General features: G+C 45.7%; 1 protein-coding gene across 1 annotated transcript in view; it reads left to right on the top strand.

The window, feature by feature from the left end:
* Window positions 1-19,644, top strand: part of LOC111158908 (potassium calcium-activated channel subfamily N member 2) — a 147,859-nt gene that overhangs the window by 93,258 nt on the left and 34,957 nt on the right. The window contains exon 4 of the mRNA XM_022521232.1: window positions 17,100-17,241. Within this exon, the coding sequence (XP_022376940.1) occupies window positions 17,100-17,241 (142 nt within the window). The remainder of the gene's footprint in view (window positions 1-17,099; window positions 17,242-19,644) is intronic.

Raw genomic sequence — 19,644 nt, 5'->3', positions numbered from 1 at the left:
CAGTTTTCATTGTTCATGTACAGAAAGAATTTTGGAAACGTTAGGTGCTCTTTCATTAGGATTATATAAGAAGTATCTTTCTTCTAGAGTCAAAATGAAACAGAAGAGTTAAAAAAAGAACACAATACAAGAACACAAGAATCACAAATTGGCAAATGCCTGAAATAAATAGTATCCTACACAGTGAAGAATTTGTCCTTTTATCTTGGGGACAGGGGTCAATAATAATTGTAATTAATTTGAGAGGGTTTGAATTCTGAAAGGAAAACTAAGATAAAATCCAGGTTTTCTTTGAATTCACTAAATTTTGTTAGATTTGGTGAAGCTGAGATTCACAGAAGCAATCAACAGATTACAACATACCACAACACAAAACAATAAAAACCTTTGAGAGCATGGGCATTACTATTCCAAGTAATATATTTACCTTACTCTCTGGCTATATGATAAAATACCACTGTGGTAGGTTTTATTTTTTCTGGTGTTTATATTCTGATTTAAAGCAAATAATTTCCCAGATGCAAATCTTTAGTGATTAGGATTTGGACTTGATGTAATTCGTTATGCAAACATGTATCAGGCTCCCACTGGGAACCAAGTACTGAGCTAATCTGTGGGATCTTAGAGACAGTCCCTGCTTGGGTTCTCAGTGACCACTGGAAAAGATAAATAAATAGCAAGATTTGGGTGCCAGGGTGGTTCAGTGGGTTGCCTTCGGCTCAGGTCATGATCCCAGGGTCCTGGGATCCAGTCCCGCATCCAGCTCCCTGCTCAGCGGGGAGCCTGCTTCTCCCTCTGCCTGCCGCTCCCCCTGCTTGTGCTCTCTCTGGCACATGTGCACACTCGCTGTCTCTCAAATAAATAAATCTTAAATAAATAAATGACAAGACTTAAATTACACTTTGACATAAATATTGTGATGTCCCCATGGACTTGTGCCTAAGGAATGTAGGCAGTATTTCTCAGGTCAGGTAAGCACCGAAGATGGAGAAGTTAGCTAAGGACATTTTTTTTTTAAAGATTGTGTTTATTTATTTGACAGACAGAGATCATAAGTAGGCAGAGAGGCAGGCAGAGAGAGAGAGAGAGGAGGAAGCAGGCTCCCCGTTGAGCAGAGAGCCCGATAAGGGGCTTGATCCCAGGACCCCGAGATCATGACCTGAGCCGAAGGTAGAGGCTTTAACCTACTGAACCACCCAGGTGCCCCAGCTAAGGACATTTAGAAGCCAAGGGACAAAGGCAGCAGAGTTCAGCAGGTAGCCAGTGATGGGACAAAATGGTAAGCATGGTGGGCTGGGACCCCACTGCAAATGGCCTTGGGCCTCATGCTAAGGAGATGGGATTTTGTTTCTTAACAGACAGGGGGCCACCCAAGGTTGTGAGACAAAATGGCATCGTTAGATTTGTGTTTTAGAAACCTTCTTGGACCAGTGAGGAAGGGGGATGCCAAGAGACAGGCTGGAGACAGGAGGCTGTTGGAAGTGACGACGCCTGTATCATCTCAGTCCTAGAGGAAGACGGTGCATAAGGCGATTGCTTCACTTACTCATTCACTAAAAATGAATTTTTTTAGTGTCTACCATGCAACATCCATGGTGTTAAGTGGCACCTTTGAACAGGGCATGGCGTGCGCCCCCTAAGGATCACGGGTGGTAAGACAGCGAGTAGGACTGCTTAACAGGTGCCATGGGACAAGACAGAGGGAGGCGCCTGGCGCACCCTTAAGAGGAGGAGGCGGAAGGTGGTAGGAAGTCTTTGGAGGTGGGATGTGAAGGTCTGACACCAGGCCATTGGGGGGCTTAAGACAATAGAAGAAAAGACAACACATGCAGAGAGGCCCAGAGAGGTGGGAACAAAAGAGAAACCCCCCCCCCCCCATTGAACGTGCTCCCCTGGGAGCTCAGGATGTGCATTTGAAACCAGCAAGACTTAAGACTGGAGAAGCCACTGGAGGCTGGGTCCTGAAGAAAAGGCTTCACCTTTTTTTTTTTTTTAAAGATTTTATTTATTTATTTGACAGAGAGACCACAAGTAGGCAGAGGCAGGCAGAGAGAGAGGAGGAAGCAGGCTCCCGGCCGAGCAGAGAGCCCGACGCTGGGCTTGATCCCAGGACCCTGAGATTATGACCTGAGCCGAAGGCAGAGGCTTAACCCACTGAGCCACCCAGGTGCCCCAAGGCTCCACCTTTGAAGGTGGATGTCCCTCCAGCATTGTAGCTCCTTGATTATTGGGCTGCAGCATTGTGAAAGGTGGCCCCAGCTCGTCTAATCGGCACAGCTGGCTCTCTGGAGGTGAGGGACGCAGAGGGAGGACCACTGGGTACTGCGTAAATGGCACCGATTGGAAACAGAAGAGCCTTCCTACGTCAGGACGCAGCACAGACCTGAGCCTCCCAAGCGGCCCGAGTGCACCCAGCTCTGGTGGTGAGCGCTGCTCTCATCTTTCATGGAGTCAGGGAATTGGGACGCAGAGCAGTGGAAGCCCTCTGCTCCTCTGAGCCAACCTCCACATGGCTCCCACGTAACTTTCCTCCTAGCATCCCATACTGCTCTGAGGACATTGCCTGGCACAGCATGGGATTTCATTTTCTTTTTCTTTTTTTTTTTTAAGAGTTTATTTTTATGTATTTGCCAGAGAGAGAGAGAAGAGAGCGCACGAGAAGGGGGAGCAGCAGAGGGAGAGTGAAAAGCAGACTCCCCACTGAGCAAGGATCCAGATGTGGGGCTCCATCCCAGGACTCCAGGATCATGACCTGAGCCAAAGGCAGACGTTTAACCAATAGAGCCACCCAGATCCCCTGAAACTTCACTTTCTATGTGTTCTGTTCCCTTCCTAAGCTACCATGACAAGGCCACCAGGGGTCCCTTCTGGTCATTCTCAGAAAACAAATTTAAGGTGGTTCCTGAGTGGTATACGATGGAGATGGATGGGGATTGTAATTCTGAGTGCAGTAGTAACGTAGCCTATATATATCTATATATAAAGCTTTTGGGGATGTGAAAGATACACATGGTCCGGACAGTATATAAAACGACACACACCGAGTGATTGAAGGATAAACACCACGTCTATTAATAATGTACCTGTGTGCAGACAAACCAAGAACTACATCCTTACTAGAAAAAAAAACAAAAATGCCCCACCAAATCCCTTACCTCCTTTTACTAAGAAAAAATGTCTGGCAGTTATTACAGAACGGTTTTAATTTTAGAAGTCCACACTTTCCTAAAGTGTTCAGCTGCATTTACATCCCTGATAGACGCTATGAAAATGTTATTTCTGAGTAAAATACACAAGAAACAAACACGCTAATTAAATCAAACGGAGCAAAAGAAAGCCATTGTGGGTTGCATTACTCTTCACACTGCTTCGAAACTGTTTCTCCGTGAGCTAAGTAGTTGCATAAGTAAAATATTCGCACCATGGGAATGTCCGTGTTGAAATCATTTTGACTGAGCAAAAGGCACAGCCTAAGGGTGCCTGGGTGGCTCAGTGGGTTGGGCATCTGCCTTCACCTTAGGTAATGATCCCAGGGTCCTGGGATCCAGCCCCGTGTCAGGCTCTCTGCTCAGCAGGGAGCCTGCTTCTCCCTCTCTCTCTGCCTGCCTCTCTGCCTACTTGTGCTCTCTGTCAAATAAATAAATAAAAATCTTAAAAAAAAAAAAAAAGGGGGCACAGATTAACCAAAGATCACCTGGGCACCCATCCCCATGACTTCTTTTTCCCTGTCATTTGCTATCAATGTACCTGTCACTATGGGTGCCTGGGTGGCTCAGTAGGTTAAGTGTCTGCCTTCAGTTCAGTTTGAGATCCCAGGTTCCTAGGATTGAGTCTCGCATCGGCCTCCTTGCTTAGTGGGGGAGCCTGCTTTTTCCCTCTGAATGCTGCTCTCTCTCTCTCTCTCTCTGACAAATAAATAAGTAAAATCTTTAAAAAATACACGTTGTTCAACTGTCTCCAAAATGACCTGGTAAACAGATGAACTGCCTCCCGTTTCTGTCACTGTTTCAAGAGGATGCCAAGTGAGCAGAGCTGGGATAGTGATCTTGAAAGACATACTCTGGTTCAGGTTGTTTGCTTTGGGAAACTATCGGCCCAGAAGGTGCCTGCCCTCCACTCACTTTTTTGTGGGTCCCTTCTGGGAATCAGGTGTGTTGCTCAGTATGGGCGGGATCATGGAAAGTGACAAAAGGAAGACTGAGTGGAAGAACGGGAGGGTGTGTCCAGCCTGTGGAGACAAAGATCACTTGCTGTAGGTTTCAGAATCCGTGGGTACGGCTGCCTCACCTCTCCTGCTCCCCCCGACCCTGCCAATGAACTAGGGGAATATTGTGTGTCAGAATGAATGAATACACCAAAATTGATCAAAATTCAATGTATTTCTTCAAAACAGTTATTTTCTTTACCTGAGAAGCGTAACAACAAAAAACAAGCAAATGACCATAAGGTACAGAAGATTGTGTCAATTGTAGATAGATATTCGTTTCCGGCCCCAAAAGTTGGGGAATGTATTAGACTCCTTTTTCCCATTTCACGTTGGCAGAGAGAATGTTCCGAGCAAACATTATGGCCGAGTTAAACTGAGCTGTGCTCTTAAGGCATGATCACGTGTGTTCTGTGGCTCTCCTGTCCCCACTTGGCCGTCTGGTCCTCGATGTCCAATAGGGCAGCCAGTACCCCCCCCCACAGGTGGCTATTTAATTTTCATTTTAAATGGGTAAAAGTGAATTGTATGGGCCACCCTTCAAAGGGGCACGTGTGGCTTGTGGCTGGTGGCGTGGACCGCACAGAGGGTGACCCTTTTCAGAATTGTTGCAGAAAGCCCTTCTGGACAGAGCTGCAAGGGAGTTTATGCTTCCCGTGCTAACCGGTGTGTTTGCAGGTCAGGCGTTTCCCTTAGGCTGCTTCAAAGCCTATGGAGAGCGCAGGCACATCCGTTCTCCCCCGGGGCACCCCTGTGGTTTGCCAAGCTGTGCAACTCGCCCTACCTAACCTGATTTGGAGAAGAAAGGGAGGACTGATAGGTTGACTTTTGCCTGCGTAGCCGCGCCTTCACCATCTCCAGGCACCACGCAGAAAACTCTGCTTTTATTTTTTTAATTTTTATTTTTTTCAGTTTTCTCTCTCTCTTTTGTATTGTGTTATGTTAATGATGTATTTTATGGTGACTAGCAGAAGTCTCCGCTTTTCGATCCAGCTGTCGCCTTTGGGCTCAGGGTTTGGGTGCTGTTAGCCCGATGTGGTCCTTTCGGCGGAAGGAGACGCTTCCGGCTTGGAAGGGGTCGCGCTGGGGTTGTGCCGCTGAACAGGAACATTATTTAAGAAGATCGTATCACTGCCACGAGTTTGCACTGAAGAGGGGGGAGGGGCATGCATCACGCAACCCAGCTTGATAAGCTCCTGGGGTTGTCGGATTGTTGCAGTCCCGTCCCTTGATGGCTTCCGGAGGTCCTCATGCATTCAGGCTTCCTTGCGAGCTGCTCCTTTTCATAGATTCCTGAGTTCTCTGGATTAAAAAAAAAAAAAAAAAAAGTTAACCTCACTGATTTGGCAAGCTACAATTTTGATTCTTTGGTTGGTGGGGGGAGGGGCGGGAGAGGTGACCAATGTCTGCTATCCCAGGGCTCAGCAAACACGTTGCCAGTGTACTCTGGTGAGCTAAGAATGTAGCCCACATTCTCGGGGTGCCCTCTCCCTACCTGACTTCCGGAGGGGGTGGCCGTTGGGCCGGGAGCTGTTGCGGACTGCCGTTTTTTAAATACTTCAGATCCTGGAAATGGAAGGCTAACGAAAGCCTGTGGGATTGGCTTTATTTATTTAATTTTTTCCTTCTTGTGTTTCTTTCTTGGGAGGAGTCGGCACCCCTTGTGGGAACCAGTGCAAGCCTGTGATCTCCTTAATGCCATACATGAGTATTTTTTTGTTTTGTGTCGTTCGTTTTGTTGTTTTGTTGTTTTAATTTGGATAAGTTCGTAAGGAGGCCGGCTGGAGTCGAAACGCACCTGTGTGTGCTTTGCCAGTTTTAGGCGCCGACTGTTTCCCCGCCGTCTTTTCTCGCTCTTGTTCACCCCGAACCTCCTCGTCTTCCTGGCTGGGCCCCGCTCCTTCTCTTCTTTCGTCTCTGGCTCTCACAGACCTCTGAGCCCTTGGGGCAGCCGGGGCTTGATCTAGGCCCTCGGAGGCAGTGGGTCGAGTTTGAGGGGGCCCTGTGCCCCCCAGGTACCCCTCCTGCGTGATGCGGGACCTGTGTTTTCCTTTCATTCAGGATGCTTGGGCACCTTAGACTCTATTCCAGCGGCCCGCGCTGAAGCAAGGAAGGCACAGTTTCTAGAAGTGGGAAAACCTTGCACGTGACCTTCTCAGACCTTCTCAGACCCTCTGTGGTTCCTTCTCTCCTCCTCCCCTGTGTGCCACCCCCTCACTCCTACTCCCACCCCCACCCCTGTCCAAGCACTGGTCAGTGGGAGGCTGAGGAGGCAGCGGAACAGAATAGCACAGGAAGCCTAGCAGCTGTTTCTTTTTCTTCTTGCATTTTCTCTCTCGGGCTTCAGGTTGCCCAGCATCCCCCTTTGTCCCTGCTCTCCTTATTTTGTGCTCTGCTGACCTCTCCCCTGGGGTGCCGAGCCAGCTCCCGCCTTAGGCTGCCTTCCTGTCCTTCCTCAGGTCTTCCTCCTGCATGCTCTGTCTCAGTGGGACCAGTCAGTGTGCGGGAAGGGAGAAAAATCAAGCCCCCCCTCCCCACCGTCTGCCACCTTACCCGTGGGCAGGAAGGTGCCTTCGCCAAAGCAGACGCTCCCCTTTGTGTCCCCTTGCACGCAAACGGAGCACCGACTCGGCCTCGAACTCCCATCCAGTCTTTAGAGCCTGAGCAGGCTGCGTGGGGATAGTCCGTGGTTCTCCCCGGGCAGGTGGCATGATTCTGACATTAGAGGAGAGGGGGAGGCTCCGCTGGGGAGACTCGCCACTGTGGGGTTCACAGAGCTAAAAGGAGAGGCTCCAGCTCTGAACACAGAGCTGTCCTTCCTGGACCCCATCTCAGAGCTGGAAACAGGACCCCCAACTTAGGTATCTGCAAATGCGGATTCAAATCCAACATGGACAAGTTTTAGTTAAAAAAAAAAAAAAAAAAAAATCCGCAGTTTTGTTTTTTTCTTACAGACTTAGGAGGTAAGGTCTGGTCTGTGATCTAGAGAGAATCTCAGGTGGGGAGTATGACTCTCTCTCTCTCTCCCCACCTTTCTTCTCTTTGTCTCTCTTTCTCTCCCCTTCCCCACTCCTCTCCCCACTCAGTCACCCACCCATCCTGTCTTGGGAGATGCCCCTAAGATTCTTGGCAACACTAAGGGCTGCTGGATGTAGGACAGAGGAATGACCTGGGACTGTCTGTGTCACCCATCACTGCTGCTTCTCACGTGGAACAGCCCCTGCTTCCAGGACGCCCAGGGCAAGGGGTTTCGCTGGGAAGTATTCCCAGTAAAGGCCTTCAGGACCCTGACCCTGGCACGGATCAGGCCCAACTCAGCTGGACAGCCTTGGGGATAAACTGGTGTGCCGCTGCCACCTAGTGACTGCCCTTCCCTCCACTCTTCTCAGCCTTCCAGAAGGCAGGTGGATCCGTCTACAGAAGGGGAGATCATGCAGGGGCTTCACAAGCCGTGGCCAGGCCAGGCCCATGTAGGCCACCACCGCCAGCCATTGGCAAAGGCTGGCCTGTGTCAGACGGGAGCTCTAGTGCTTTTTGCAAAAGTGACTTTCTGGGAGAGGCATCTTGGGGCCTGACCCTGCATAGCTCCCTCTCTGTGTCCCAGGCCTCCACCTGTCCTCTTGGAGAGGAGCTCGCGGTGAGTGTGAGGGGCCTGGCATGGAGCAGGAGCTAGGGGGAGGCAGCACACCTCCTCAGAAAAGGTGAATAACGAAGGGTTGGGAAGGGAATAAAGAAAGGCACAAAGAGGGAAAAGAGACTGGTCAGAAATGCAAGCCTTGGGAGCCCCGGGTGTTCCTTTGATCGCCTGGGGAGGGGCAGGGGCTTGAGAATCTCATTAGTGCTGAATTCCAAGGTTTTTTTGTTCACTTTCTGGATGTGTTGACATGCAACCAGCTCGAGATTTTTGGATGGCTGTTGGAGCATCCCAGCAGAAACTCTAGGCCAGTGCTTCTCACTGGAGGGAGTACTGCCCCCAGTACTTTTGGAGTAAAAGTTAAAAAAAAAAACAAAAAACCTTTTTGGAGAAGGGTTTTTTGGTTGGTTGGTTGGTTGGTCACTGGCTGGAGGCAGAGCTGCTCTGTATTCTGATGGGCATGGGACAGCCCCTTCCCACAGAGGATCTGCGTCTCCCCTGACCTTGGACCAACCTGCTGGACATTCTGTGTACTAAAAACCTATTTACAATTTTCATTAGCTTAGACCTCAGTCCACTATCAGCATAAACAAAATATGTTTGTCCGACTGGAATATACACTTCATTTTTTTAATTACATGATTTATAATAATACAGTTTACAGCATATGTAGAATGTATAAATGGAGGGAGTATTGTCATTTGTTATATCTGGGGTTTGGCTGGAAGTTTTGCACATTTCAGAAGATCACATCAGCTCTGGCCGCACCCCCATGGCTTTGGAATTGCCAGAATAGTTCATGAACATTAGACTGAACTGGGTTCAAGTGCGTTTACATAAAAGGTACAAACCAACTCACCGATCATGTCTTCTTAAGTCATGTCTTCTAAGTTAGTCTTGTCTGAATATTTAGATGCTGACATGCATCCTTTATTGTAAAGTACTCCTGTTTTATTTCTCTGTATTGCAGTTAGGGTGTTAACACCGATTTTTGTTTGAGTTCCATCTCGTGGCATTCGGTCTGCTAGGATTGAGAACTATTGTTTAAATGGAGTTTTCTGTTCAGGGAAGTCTCTCGTGATGGGCATGTATGCCCTGGGGTCTTTCTCCGTCTTCATTTTTAGGAACCGGACTTGGCGACCATGGCTCTCAGACCTGGAAGTTCTGTCCAAAGCTGGCCATATTTCACCAACACCCCCCTCTTTTTTTAAATTATGTTCAATTACCCAACAAACCCATCATTAGTTTTTGATATAGTGTTCGGTCATTCATTAGTTGTGTATAACACCCAGTCCTCATCACAACACGTGCCCTCCCTAATACCCCAACCCTTTTATCAGAGAGAGCCCAGTGCTAAGAAGGCGTTTCAAGTTTGTTTTTAGGGTCCGTTAGTGTGATACCACTGTCTTCCTATAGGGTTTTTTTTTAATCATTTTTTTTTTTATTTATTTTCAGCATAACAGTATTCATTGTTTTTGCACCACACCCAGTGCTCCATGCAGTCCGTGCCCTCTCTAATACCCACCACCTGGTTTTTAACATGGTTCATTGTCAAATACTTAGAGAACTGAGACTGTTAACTTACTGACAGGCAAGTCCTTTCTGAACTCACTTATTCTCATGTAAATGAAGATGCAGGAATAATAGAGACAATATCTCTTCGGGAGGGTGGGACGTAATATAATTCTTCCAAGTCTGAAAAATTGTTCTATCATCCCCCTCTTTTTCTAGAGACTTTTAGCTTTATTTCGTAGGAAGCTTGTGCTCTTAGAACATATCCACTGATGGTCCCTACCCAAAGATTAGTCTTCTTATCCATACAGTGAATGAAACTCTCATTAGCCAAGGTCAACACATGAAAAGAACTCGGTAGTTTTAGAGAACTACCCCCTCCAGTTCGGGGGAGGGGGGACGCAAGCGTGGCACAGAACAGGTGGGGAGGAAGCAAAAAGAAGGGAGAAGTGGAGAGGAGGGAGTAAGAGAGAGACGCCTTTAGCTTTTTGACTTTTCCAAATTAACAGAAGACAGGAAAGCAATCCAAATGGGCGACAGGAGCAAAATGAAATCAAAACAGAAGACTCACTTTAGTGTTTTAAAGTTAAGAAAGAAATATGCATTTGATGAAAATCAGAACGGGCTCCTGCCTAAATTGAAATTGGGCTCTCTGCCCCTTTTTTTGGCATATGCTTATCAGTAGTGAAGGAAGTCAATATATGGGCACCCCCAAGACCGTAAAGCCATGTTTGTGTATCCACGACTCAGTAACAGAAAAGCAGGAAAGCAAGGAAAGGACAAGAAGAAAGTCGTATGTTCACATTCTCTGGTCTGAAAGAACTTCACGTAAATATATTCATGGAGAAGTTGTATACATAAGATGCTCTGTTTTTGCTTTAGAGCCCTCGCTCAGAGAGGTACTCAGTAGCATATTTCGACCTACTGGATTGTACATTCTGGTTGAATTTAAGACGATAATTTTAGGCGTCACTGTCCTATTGTGAAATAATCCTATCATCGCTTTCGATGTTACATACATTGCATCTTGATCTGCCTTGACCTTTTGTCTTCACACTCATGCCAGTTTCCCTGTTACCTGATTATTCTTGGCCATCAGTTTTTTTCTCCCTTACCATATTTTAAGCTTTCTGAACTCTCCCTCTTTTCTGTTCATCTGCATGTTCTCGTGTACATGTAGGTTGAATGAGGAAGTTCTGAAATAAAGCCCATAATGGTTCTCAGGCTGCAAAACACATTAAAATCACTTGGGAGCTCTTAAAAAAAAAAAAAAATCCATGTCCTAGGACACCAGGCTTTTGCTTGGTTATTTTTAAATGCTTCGTGGGTGATTCCAAGGTCATGTACAGGTGACCACCTGTGACTTGGGCCAGTGGCAAAGCAGAGAGGCAGGTCACCCTCCTTTGTTAGCTGTTGATACTCAGCACTTCTCTCCTTTGAACCTAGGTGCGTTTCTCCAGTGGACTTCTTGTTGTGCTCCTATGTTTTCATTAATCGAATCACTTATTTGCTTTCTCTTTAAATCCAAGTGATGTGCACACAGTTAGGGTTCGGGGAGAGAGCATTGATCATCCTGCTCTCATTTCTCTGGGTCTTCAACTGGTCAACATCAAAATAGCAGCTTCCTTACTGATGTAAAGCAGATCTGGACACCCCACCTGACCTATAGCCCAGCGGGCTGCCTGGGGTTCCCCTCATCCACCACTGAAGTACATGGAGCTGTAGGTACACCACTAACCTGGGGGCCTCACCCCTCCCCTGGGGGAGCTGACCACACAGAGAAATGGAGATGCCTGCTCTGTGGGCAAGCAGAGCCATGCCTGTTCAGTTCCTCCTCCCAGAATTGCCCAGAATCTCCATCCCACCCCTCTATCGATCCAGGAGAAATAGATTGCCCCCCCCTCTTCCACTATAATACACAGACACACAGACACACACGCACATCATCTTACATGCAACCATTTTTAATGTTTAGCTGTGATCTGGTTTTCCCCTCTCTGAAACTTCTCAAGGTCTCTTCCTTATTCCTAGTATTTTAAAATTTACTATTACCACCCCCAACCCCAACAGCATGGATCTTTTTTTATTCCGTATGCAGATAACAATGAGAACCTTAGACATGCCTGCCTTCGTTTTCCTGGAAAACCAAAGAAATGAACACGCTCATCTCCTTCCTTCCCCTTTCTGTGTTCTTCTGGAAATTCAGTTGTTAGTCCCTCTGTGTTGATTCTCTGAGAGTGTATCTTTTTCCTTGTTCTTTTACCCTGTCCCTTTGTTTTGCTTTTGGGAGATTCCTGCTAGTTTATATTCTTATGTTATGATTATTTTTTTCACTATAATATTAAGTTTTTTTAAAAAAAGAGTCCCCTTTTATTCTTCAATTGCACTTGACATCCACAGGATGCCATCTTTTCCCATAGGTCTTTGCTGACAGAAATTAGAGAGTTCAGGAGTCCTGTCCCCAATACCCTGCATTATATCCAAGTTCTTCTGCTTTCTCGCTCCTCCCATCCATTCCTACTTTCTTTTCTTCCTTTATGTCTTCTTTGCTCCTCCCCTTTGTTGTCAGCATCTTTTCCGTAGAGAATATACTTCAGATGTGTGATGATCATTTGTACTTCTTGTATGTTAAAGAGTGGAACAACGAGAGACTATGGACTCTGAAAAACAATCTGAAGGGTTTGAAGAGGTGGGGGTGGTGGGAGGTTGGGGGAACCAGGTGGTGGGTATTGGAGAGGGCACGGATTGCATGGAGCACTGGGTGTGGTACAAAAACAATGAATACTGTTATGCTGAAAATAAATTTTAAAAAATGATTAAAAAAATTAAATAATCAGCTATAATTTAAAAAAACATATATAAAAAAAAGAGTGGAAGTTGGAGGCTGTGTGTGGGGAGAGGTGCTTGTTGTGTGGTGAAATTTCCTGTGGGATGGATAAGCGGAAAGCTGCATGTTTTTCATTAGGGAATCCTTGATGTTAGTACATGTATGTCTTTCGCTAAAGTGTTGTTTCTCCAAAGAAAAATATTCTTTCTCTGTAATAGTGAGTCCTATTATTGAGATCTCTTACAGGGTCAGGGATAGGCAGTGAAGAAAGGGAACTGGAGGTCCTGCTGATAACTTTGGAAACTTGAATTCAGTCCCCATATTTTCAGCCCCAAACATCTTTCCTGATCTTCAGGTCAGACTCTGCAGTCTATCCGCAGGAACTAAACTATAAACTCCTGTTTGTGTCTGGCGGTACCAGAAAGGGACACACACGTGGGCATTTATCCTTCCATTTACTTAGACACCATCGGTTGTCTGTTTCCAGCTTTAGCTCTTAGCCACTCTGCATGATAACTGTTTTCTTCTTGTTGTGAACCTTTCTTGGGTTCTCTGACAACCTGTGCTGTTTCATTGGAGTTATTTAGGCCATTTATATTTAATGTGGTTACAGATATCCTTGGTTAAATCTGTTCTCTGGCTGTTTGTTTTCTGTCCCCATTTGTTCTTTGTTCTTTTTTTCTATTTCTGCATCTTTTTGGATTTTTTTTTTATTATTCCATCTTCTCTCCTTTATTGTGTTATCAGTTATTACTCTCTGAAGTAGTATTTTCGTGGTTCCTTGAGGCTAACAGCGTACCTATGCATTTAGGTACAATGTAACTAACTTATCACTGTCTTCTCTTCACTGGACAGGATGCCACTTACTACAACATATCTTCAAGTGATACTGAACCACTTTGTAAAGTACTTCCATTTCTTCAACACTGGGGTTTTACACCCACATATTGATTAGTCCTTAGCTGAATAATCAAGGAGACTGCTGTGCAGATTTCTGGATTTCCACTGATGTAGATTTCTCCTCTCTAGATTTTGACCCTGTGAACTCTACCACCCCACCCCCTGCAGATTTCCAGGTGTGTTCCTGAATTTGGGGAAACTGTGGGCTCTGACTGGTTTCCCTCCCTGAGCCACATCCTGGGGATTCTCTTCAGGTGTTAAAGTGGCACAACTGTATGACCATTGTGGTTGTTTACCATCTCTTGGGAATCACTGGCCTTTATTAGTAGTTGATCTATGTCTCATTAACCGTTGTCTCAAATACTGTGTCTGGTTTTGTAGTCGTTTTGAGAGGCAACATAAATCTAGTCCCTTGTTAGTCCTTCTTGGCTGGAAACAGAACTCCTCGTGTACTTTTGTGTGTATGAATTTGTGTTCTTTTTCATGCTCTGATCTTTCCTTTCCTTTCTTTTTGTTCTTGTGTGTTTATACCTTTTAAAAATTGCCTTGCTGTCCTTTTAGTGGCATCTTCAGAGAGAAATGTAGAATCACAAGAGAGAACCAATGGTGGATGAATCACATGCATTTCAGTCTCCATAATACTTTTTATTCTACAACCAAGGCTGGCACCTGAGATCAGAGCTGACAACTGAGATGAGATCTTTTTGCCATTTGTAGTATTAATTGCATGTTTAATAAAAAAAAATGGTCAATGAACATAGTTTGTCTGCTGTTTACCTCCATTGCTGAATTATCTTTTATAAGTGTAAAAATACCTTATAAGTTGCATACAGGTCTTGGAAGAGAACATGACAGATTGATTGGGCAAGACTCACTTCTGTCCCCTTTTTGTGCCACTGTGTATGTGATCCTGAAGGCCTAGCATGTGGCCACAAGGGCACATCAATTTGAGAATAAATGTTTCATTTTGTCATGCTAGTTAATTCAATAAAGGCATAGTCTTTGTCCTCGAATTCTTCATAATTAAGACTCTAGGGGCATGTTAGATGAGCAGATTATACATTTCATGTCTTGTGGCTGAAGTTAGCATTGGTTGGTGACGCTAGAGATCTCTACAAGAGGCTCCTACAGACAAAGAACCAGCCTGGAGTCCTGGAGTACCATGTTGCCCAAAAGCTTTGTGGAATCTGGAAAAGGGGACCGATGAGTAGATTCTCCTAGTACAAATCAGGGCTAGGAAGGTGGGTGGGGTGGGGGGAGTTGTTTCCAGGAAGAAGGAAAGTTGTTTCCGGGCCAGAAACAAAACCATGAAAGAGGATGGCCTAAGTGCCAGCCATTCGTGTGACCAGAACTGGTGCGTGTGGAAAGGTGCTGAGGGGGAGTCAGAGGTGCGGAGCCGAGACCACCGTGTTCAGAGAAGAATTCCGCAAGGCCTTTGGAAAGATAACCCTGGCACATTTCAACAAGTACTATAGAAAACTGTCATATTTAAGAAAAAGCGGTAGACCCACAATCAACAGTGAAGACATGAATGGAAACTAAGAGAAGGAATATTCTGCTTCTTTTCAAGCCTCAAAGCTGATCTTGAAACCTTTATGTCTATGAAGTGTGCACCTGCTTTAAAATAGTGCAGTAAGTCTTCTCTCCAAACCCCAGAGTTCTGATTTTAAAGGCTTGAGATCAGCAGGCCTTCCTTGCTCTCATTTTAATCTTATTTGATGTATTTTTCCTTAAACAAGTATTCCTAGTGATCAGAATTTGAACTTTGCCACTTTGAGTCAGTTCTTCATGTCTTTCATAGAGCAGTCCTTGTGAAGAAGAAGGTCGGCATTGCCTGAGTAAGTTCGTGAAATAAACATCTGTGAGGAAAAAAAAAAGTCTTGAAATATTTCCTCTGCTTTTTAAATTGTGCAATTTATCACTCACGGTGGTGTGAATCTGGTGTCATTCCAAACCTGGCAGTTCTAAGGGATAATATCATCCTGCGGGTAAGTTTAATATTTGAGTTGCCAGGAAAGAAATCTTGATTATTCAAATAGTGTCTAACATGGTTCCTTAATTACCTTGTTCTTGACTGTTCACAACTAAGTATGTCTGAATGTAACATAAACATTAGTCTGAGATGCTATTTGTCCATTCTGAGCTACTTTTCAGGCAGGTTTATTACTCCATAAGCCAAAAAAAAAAAAAAAAAAAAGATAATTTAGTATTAAATCCCAAGCCTTAAAATATCAATTCCTAGAAAGTTTGCTTCTAATCAGGCCCTTCACTACAGGATTACAGTAGTGCGTAGGGTATAATAAATATTGACAGAATGATGTCACTTCATAATACTTGAGGATTTTGCAAAGAGTTGAATGAGGATGGGAGGAGTCTGCGTATTTAAAACTCGGGTATTTATTACATTAAGCAGCTAAAGAGGAGTCAGCTTGCCTAAGTTTCCAGTGAATGTGTTTTATTGTGATTTTTGAAACCGTTTACTTCCTTCTCCAAGCTTCAGGAAATAAATGAAAAGTGCTCCAGAAAGAATAGTTTGGAAAGACTGCACAGCCGTGCCCAAGTTATTTCCTTGTGGACACCAGCCACGGAGGTTCCCCTTAGAGACCTTCCCTTTTAGTTTTAAATCTCAAACTCCTCTTTCGTAGTTCCTTGTGCCTAGTGGGTGTGTTCTGGTCACTCACGGTGTAGAAATACCTGAGACGTGATCACATTTTCCAAGCGACACTTTATTGATATAGAGGGGGTAAAGATGGTAGCTGTTTCAGCCAAAAAGGTCGTCTAGGTCTTAAAATATTAACGTAAATTGAGAACATGGAAGTCAAGTGCTAAATACTTAGTGGGCGCTCCGCAAATATTTCATAGGTGTCAGGAAATCAGAGTTTTTGACTCTTAAATGTATCTGATCTTTCCGTAGATCATGCTTGGTAATGAAGATTTGTCTCACCATTAGACATTGACTAGGGCATGAACATTCCTGCTTCCCCTCTCTGGCATCATGTGTTCCCTGTTTTAGGCAAGCTCTTATTGGAGTATACTCTAGAGAGAACCCCAATATCATGAAAGAGTTATAATCTAAAGGGTGCCCTTCAGTAAGCTGTGTGTGTGCAAGCTAGGAGGTTATCGGCATGCTTTTGAGAACAAGACATGAGGACAGGAGAGTCCTCCCCAGGGGCATCTGACAGCTGGGAAAGGAAGAGGGTCCTTCGGAGAAGCTGGTGATGAGCCAAGAATGCCTCTGGTGACCAGAGTCTGGGGTCTGACTGCCATGGAGACCAAAGGAGGGCCACTCTGCCCCATGACTATAAAGAACAGGCATCCAGGGTGAGTTCTTCCAGGGGAACCACTCACATAGCTCCAAGTCCAGGCCAGGATTGTGCAATCATTGTCCCATTTTCAGGGAAGACAGCTAGTTGCTCCAGGTAGACCGTTACAGTACTGTCTGATCATGGAGGAAGACAAAGGATGCTGAGGGGGTATACGGGCAGGGCTGGGAGACAAGCAGATGGAAAAGGCTCCCCTCCCAACCCCCACATTTAATTTTGAAGGATGACTAGGAGTCGGAGCATCACGGAGTTAGAGGTAGAAAAAGATAGTCTCAGCAAAGGGAGCAGCATGGCTCCTGCTACTCAGGATGGGGGTGGGGGGAGATCACAGGCTGAATCCAGCACTGCACGGTGTCCCATAAGTTAGGCACCTCGGCGGGCATCCAGGAATGATGTGCCACGAGCAAGGTCTGGACAGAGTTCAGAGACATCTGCATTTATCAGTTTACACCCGTGAGCATAGCAGCCCTTTTTTTTTTTTCAAGTTTCTCTTTCAGACTATTTTTAACATTGAGGAACTTCCTGACATCTGTCAGATTGCTCAGGTGGAACCTCGATTGTATTTACACCTAATAGTGAGATTTGAAGCCCTCCACGTAGATCAGTTTGTAGAAGCTACGCATTGCATTTCCTGGATTGGCTCTGGCAGCCGTTCTCTGGATGAATTCAAAAGGACTGGCTCTGTTTGCTGTTTTTCAGGTATCATGATCAGCAGGATGTTACCAGCAACTTCCTCGGAGCAATGTGGTTGATATCAATAACTTTTCTCTCCATCGGGTATGGCGACATGGTACCAAACACATACTGTGGGAAAGGAGTCTGTTTGCTTACTGGAATAATGGTAAGTATTCTGTCACTTTGTTTCTTTCACTGATCCTCTCAGATCAGGAAGGCACTCCGTGTGACGGTGTGCCGTTCGGTTTCCCGACCGCGAGCGGCAAAGCATTAATGATCAGTTCTGGGTTGGGAGAGGACATCACTGATTTTCATCTTCATTCTTAACGTGATCCAGCTCCGCGAAGCTCGCTGTGTCCCTGGATTGGTCTTTGGGGGAGAGGGACTAATTTCGATGAGCAAATCCTGGTCTTTGAGCTTCAGCTTCAGCCAGAAATTTCTTTATTTTAGTGGTTTCTGCCATTGTCCTACTAGTTATGTGAACTTTAGTAAATTTCTCCTCTCTGAAACTTACTTACCTTATCTGCAAAACGGGGACCCTAATAACCTGGCCTGAAGTGTGGCGAAGGGCTGAAGAGTTGCACATTTTATCAGTTACAGAATTAGACTATGATGGACCCTTGAACTTGGGTTTAGAATGCATGGGCTACTTATATACAGATTTTTTTTTTTTAAGTAGGTACAGTATAGTACGGTAAATGTATTTTCTTTTCCTTACAATTTTCTGAATAGCATTTTCTTCTCTATTACAGCAAAGTTGACTTCTAAGCTAAGGTAGGCTTAGGCAAGGATAGACATCCAGGAGGAGGAAATGGTTTGTTTGAAGGCAGTGGGTCAGGGAGGAGCTTGGTACCTTTGAGCACAGCCACTGGGCCAGGCACGCACAGAGTCAAGTAAAAAAGTGGGGACACCTGGGTGGCTCAGTCAGTTAAGCATCTCCCTTCTGCCCAGGTCATGGTCCTGGCGTCCTGGGATGGAGTCCGGCTTAGGGCTCCCTGCTCAGCAGTGGGGAGTCTGCTTCTTCCTCTCCCCATCCCCGCCTTGCTTGTGCTCTCTAGTGTGTGTGTGTGTGTGTGCACCAAAAAAAAAAAAAAAAAAAGTGGAAGGTGGAAGGTGGTATGGCATGAGGCTGGGACGGGAGGCTGGGTCTGGGGGAGATTTTGAGAAAGGTTTGCAGCCTGTGGTGCCTGTGGTGATAGGCCACAGCTTTTTTTTTTTTTTTTTTTTTTTTTTTTTTTTGAGAGAGAGAGAATGAGCAGGGGAGGAGGAGCAGAGAAAGAGGGAGAAGGAATCCATATGGGCTTCACAGAGCCTGACGTGGGGCTTGATCTCACAATCCATGAGATCATGACTGAGCCAAAATCAAGAGACGCTCAACCGACCGAGCCACTCAGGCACCCCGACATGCCACTGTTCTGGGACTTGTAGCAGGTACAGACACAACCCCTTACTTCTTACACCTTCTACTTTGACTGGGACTAGTTTGTTCCATGTGTTTTATTTAATTTTTTTAAGATTTTATTTATTTATTTGACAGAGAGAGATCACAAGTAGGCAGAGAGGCAGGCAGAGAGAGAGAGGAGGAAGCAGGCTCCCCGCCGAGCAGAGAGCCCGATGCGGGACTCGATCCCAGGACCCTGAGATCACGACCTGAACCTAAGGCAGAGGCTTTAAACCCACTGAGCCACCCAGGCGCCCCTATTCCATGTGTTTTAGATGACAACGGGAGGGTGGCAAGTTGTCTCAAACTGATCATAATGCGGTGTAAACTTTTAAATGCCGAAGCCGGGCGTCGCTTCCCATCGCCGCACTGTTGGCAGTGACCTAGGTTCTATTCGTTGCTTAGCTGCTTTTTCTAGTTTGGATACAGCCGAATATTATCTCGCTGCTTCTTTGATTTTCTGCCTAGGTCAGGATATGAGAGCTAATACCAGGAGCTCCTTAGGCAGGAAATTCCCAGCGTTTCTGAAGTTAGGCATCCCTCCCAGTGCCTCCCCTGTGTCCACCCCCAGGTTGGCAGCAGAGGGACAGGCTCTCCATGTGAAGGCCTTTGAACGGTGGCCAGGGAAGCCCGTACCCTTGTAACAGCTGCCTCGGGGGACTGTTCCAAGAGTCAGAACTAGCAGGAAGCGTGCCTGTGGCATGGATTGGAGCGGGAACATTCTTCTCTCACTCGGTAGTACCGACCTGGGGTAAGGCAGCTACGTGGGAACATAAAATCCAGGGCTAGTTTCAAGGTCACCAGGAGCCACAAGATGACCATTTCAGGTCCCAGTTGTAAGGAATATAATATGTGGGTATCACTTCACATGGTTGGCTTGTAAAAGAAAAATGCAGTTCTGTGTGTTTTAATGAAAACGTTTTTTTTTTCATTATGCTGGGGATGGTCTGTTCTGTTAACTATTGGATCCCTTCCTCCTTTCTCCTCAGAAGATAGCATTTTGTTCTATAGCATAATGCTCTGGGAAATAAAATTTGCATGGATGTATTTTTGGAGGGCCATACAAGCCCACAACGGACATGAATGATGCTATTTATAAAAACAAAACAAAACAAAACAAACAAACAA

Source organism: Enhydra lutris, unplaced genomic scaffold (assembly GCF_002288905.1).
Source record: "Enhydra lutris kenyoni isolate GAN:26980312 unplaced genomic scaffold, ASM228890v2 scaffoldscaffold64, whole genome shotgun sequence".
Classification (NCBI taxonomy): domain Eukaryota; kingdom Metazoa; phylum Chordata; class Mammalia; order Carnivora; family Mustelidae; genus Enhydra; species Enhydra lutris.
This window is presented reverse-complemented; position numbering and strand designations above follow the sequence as displayed.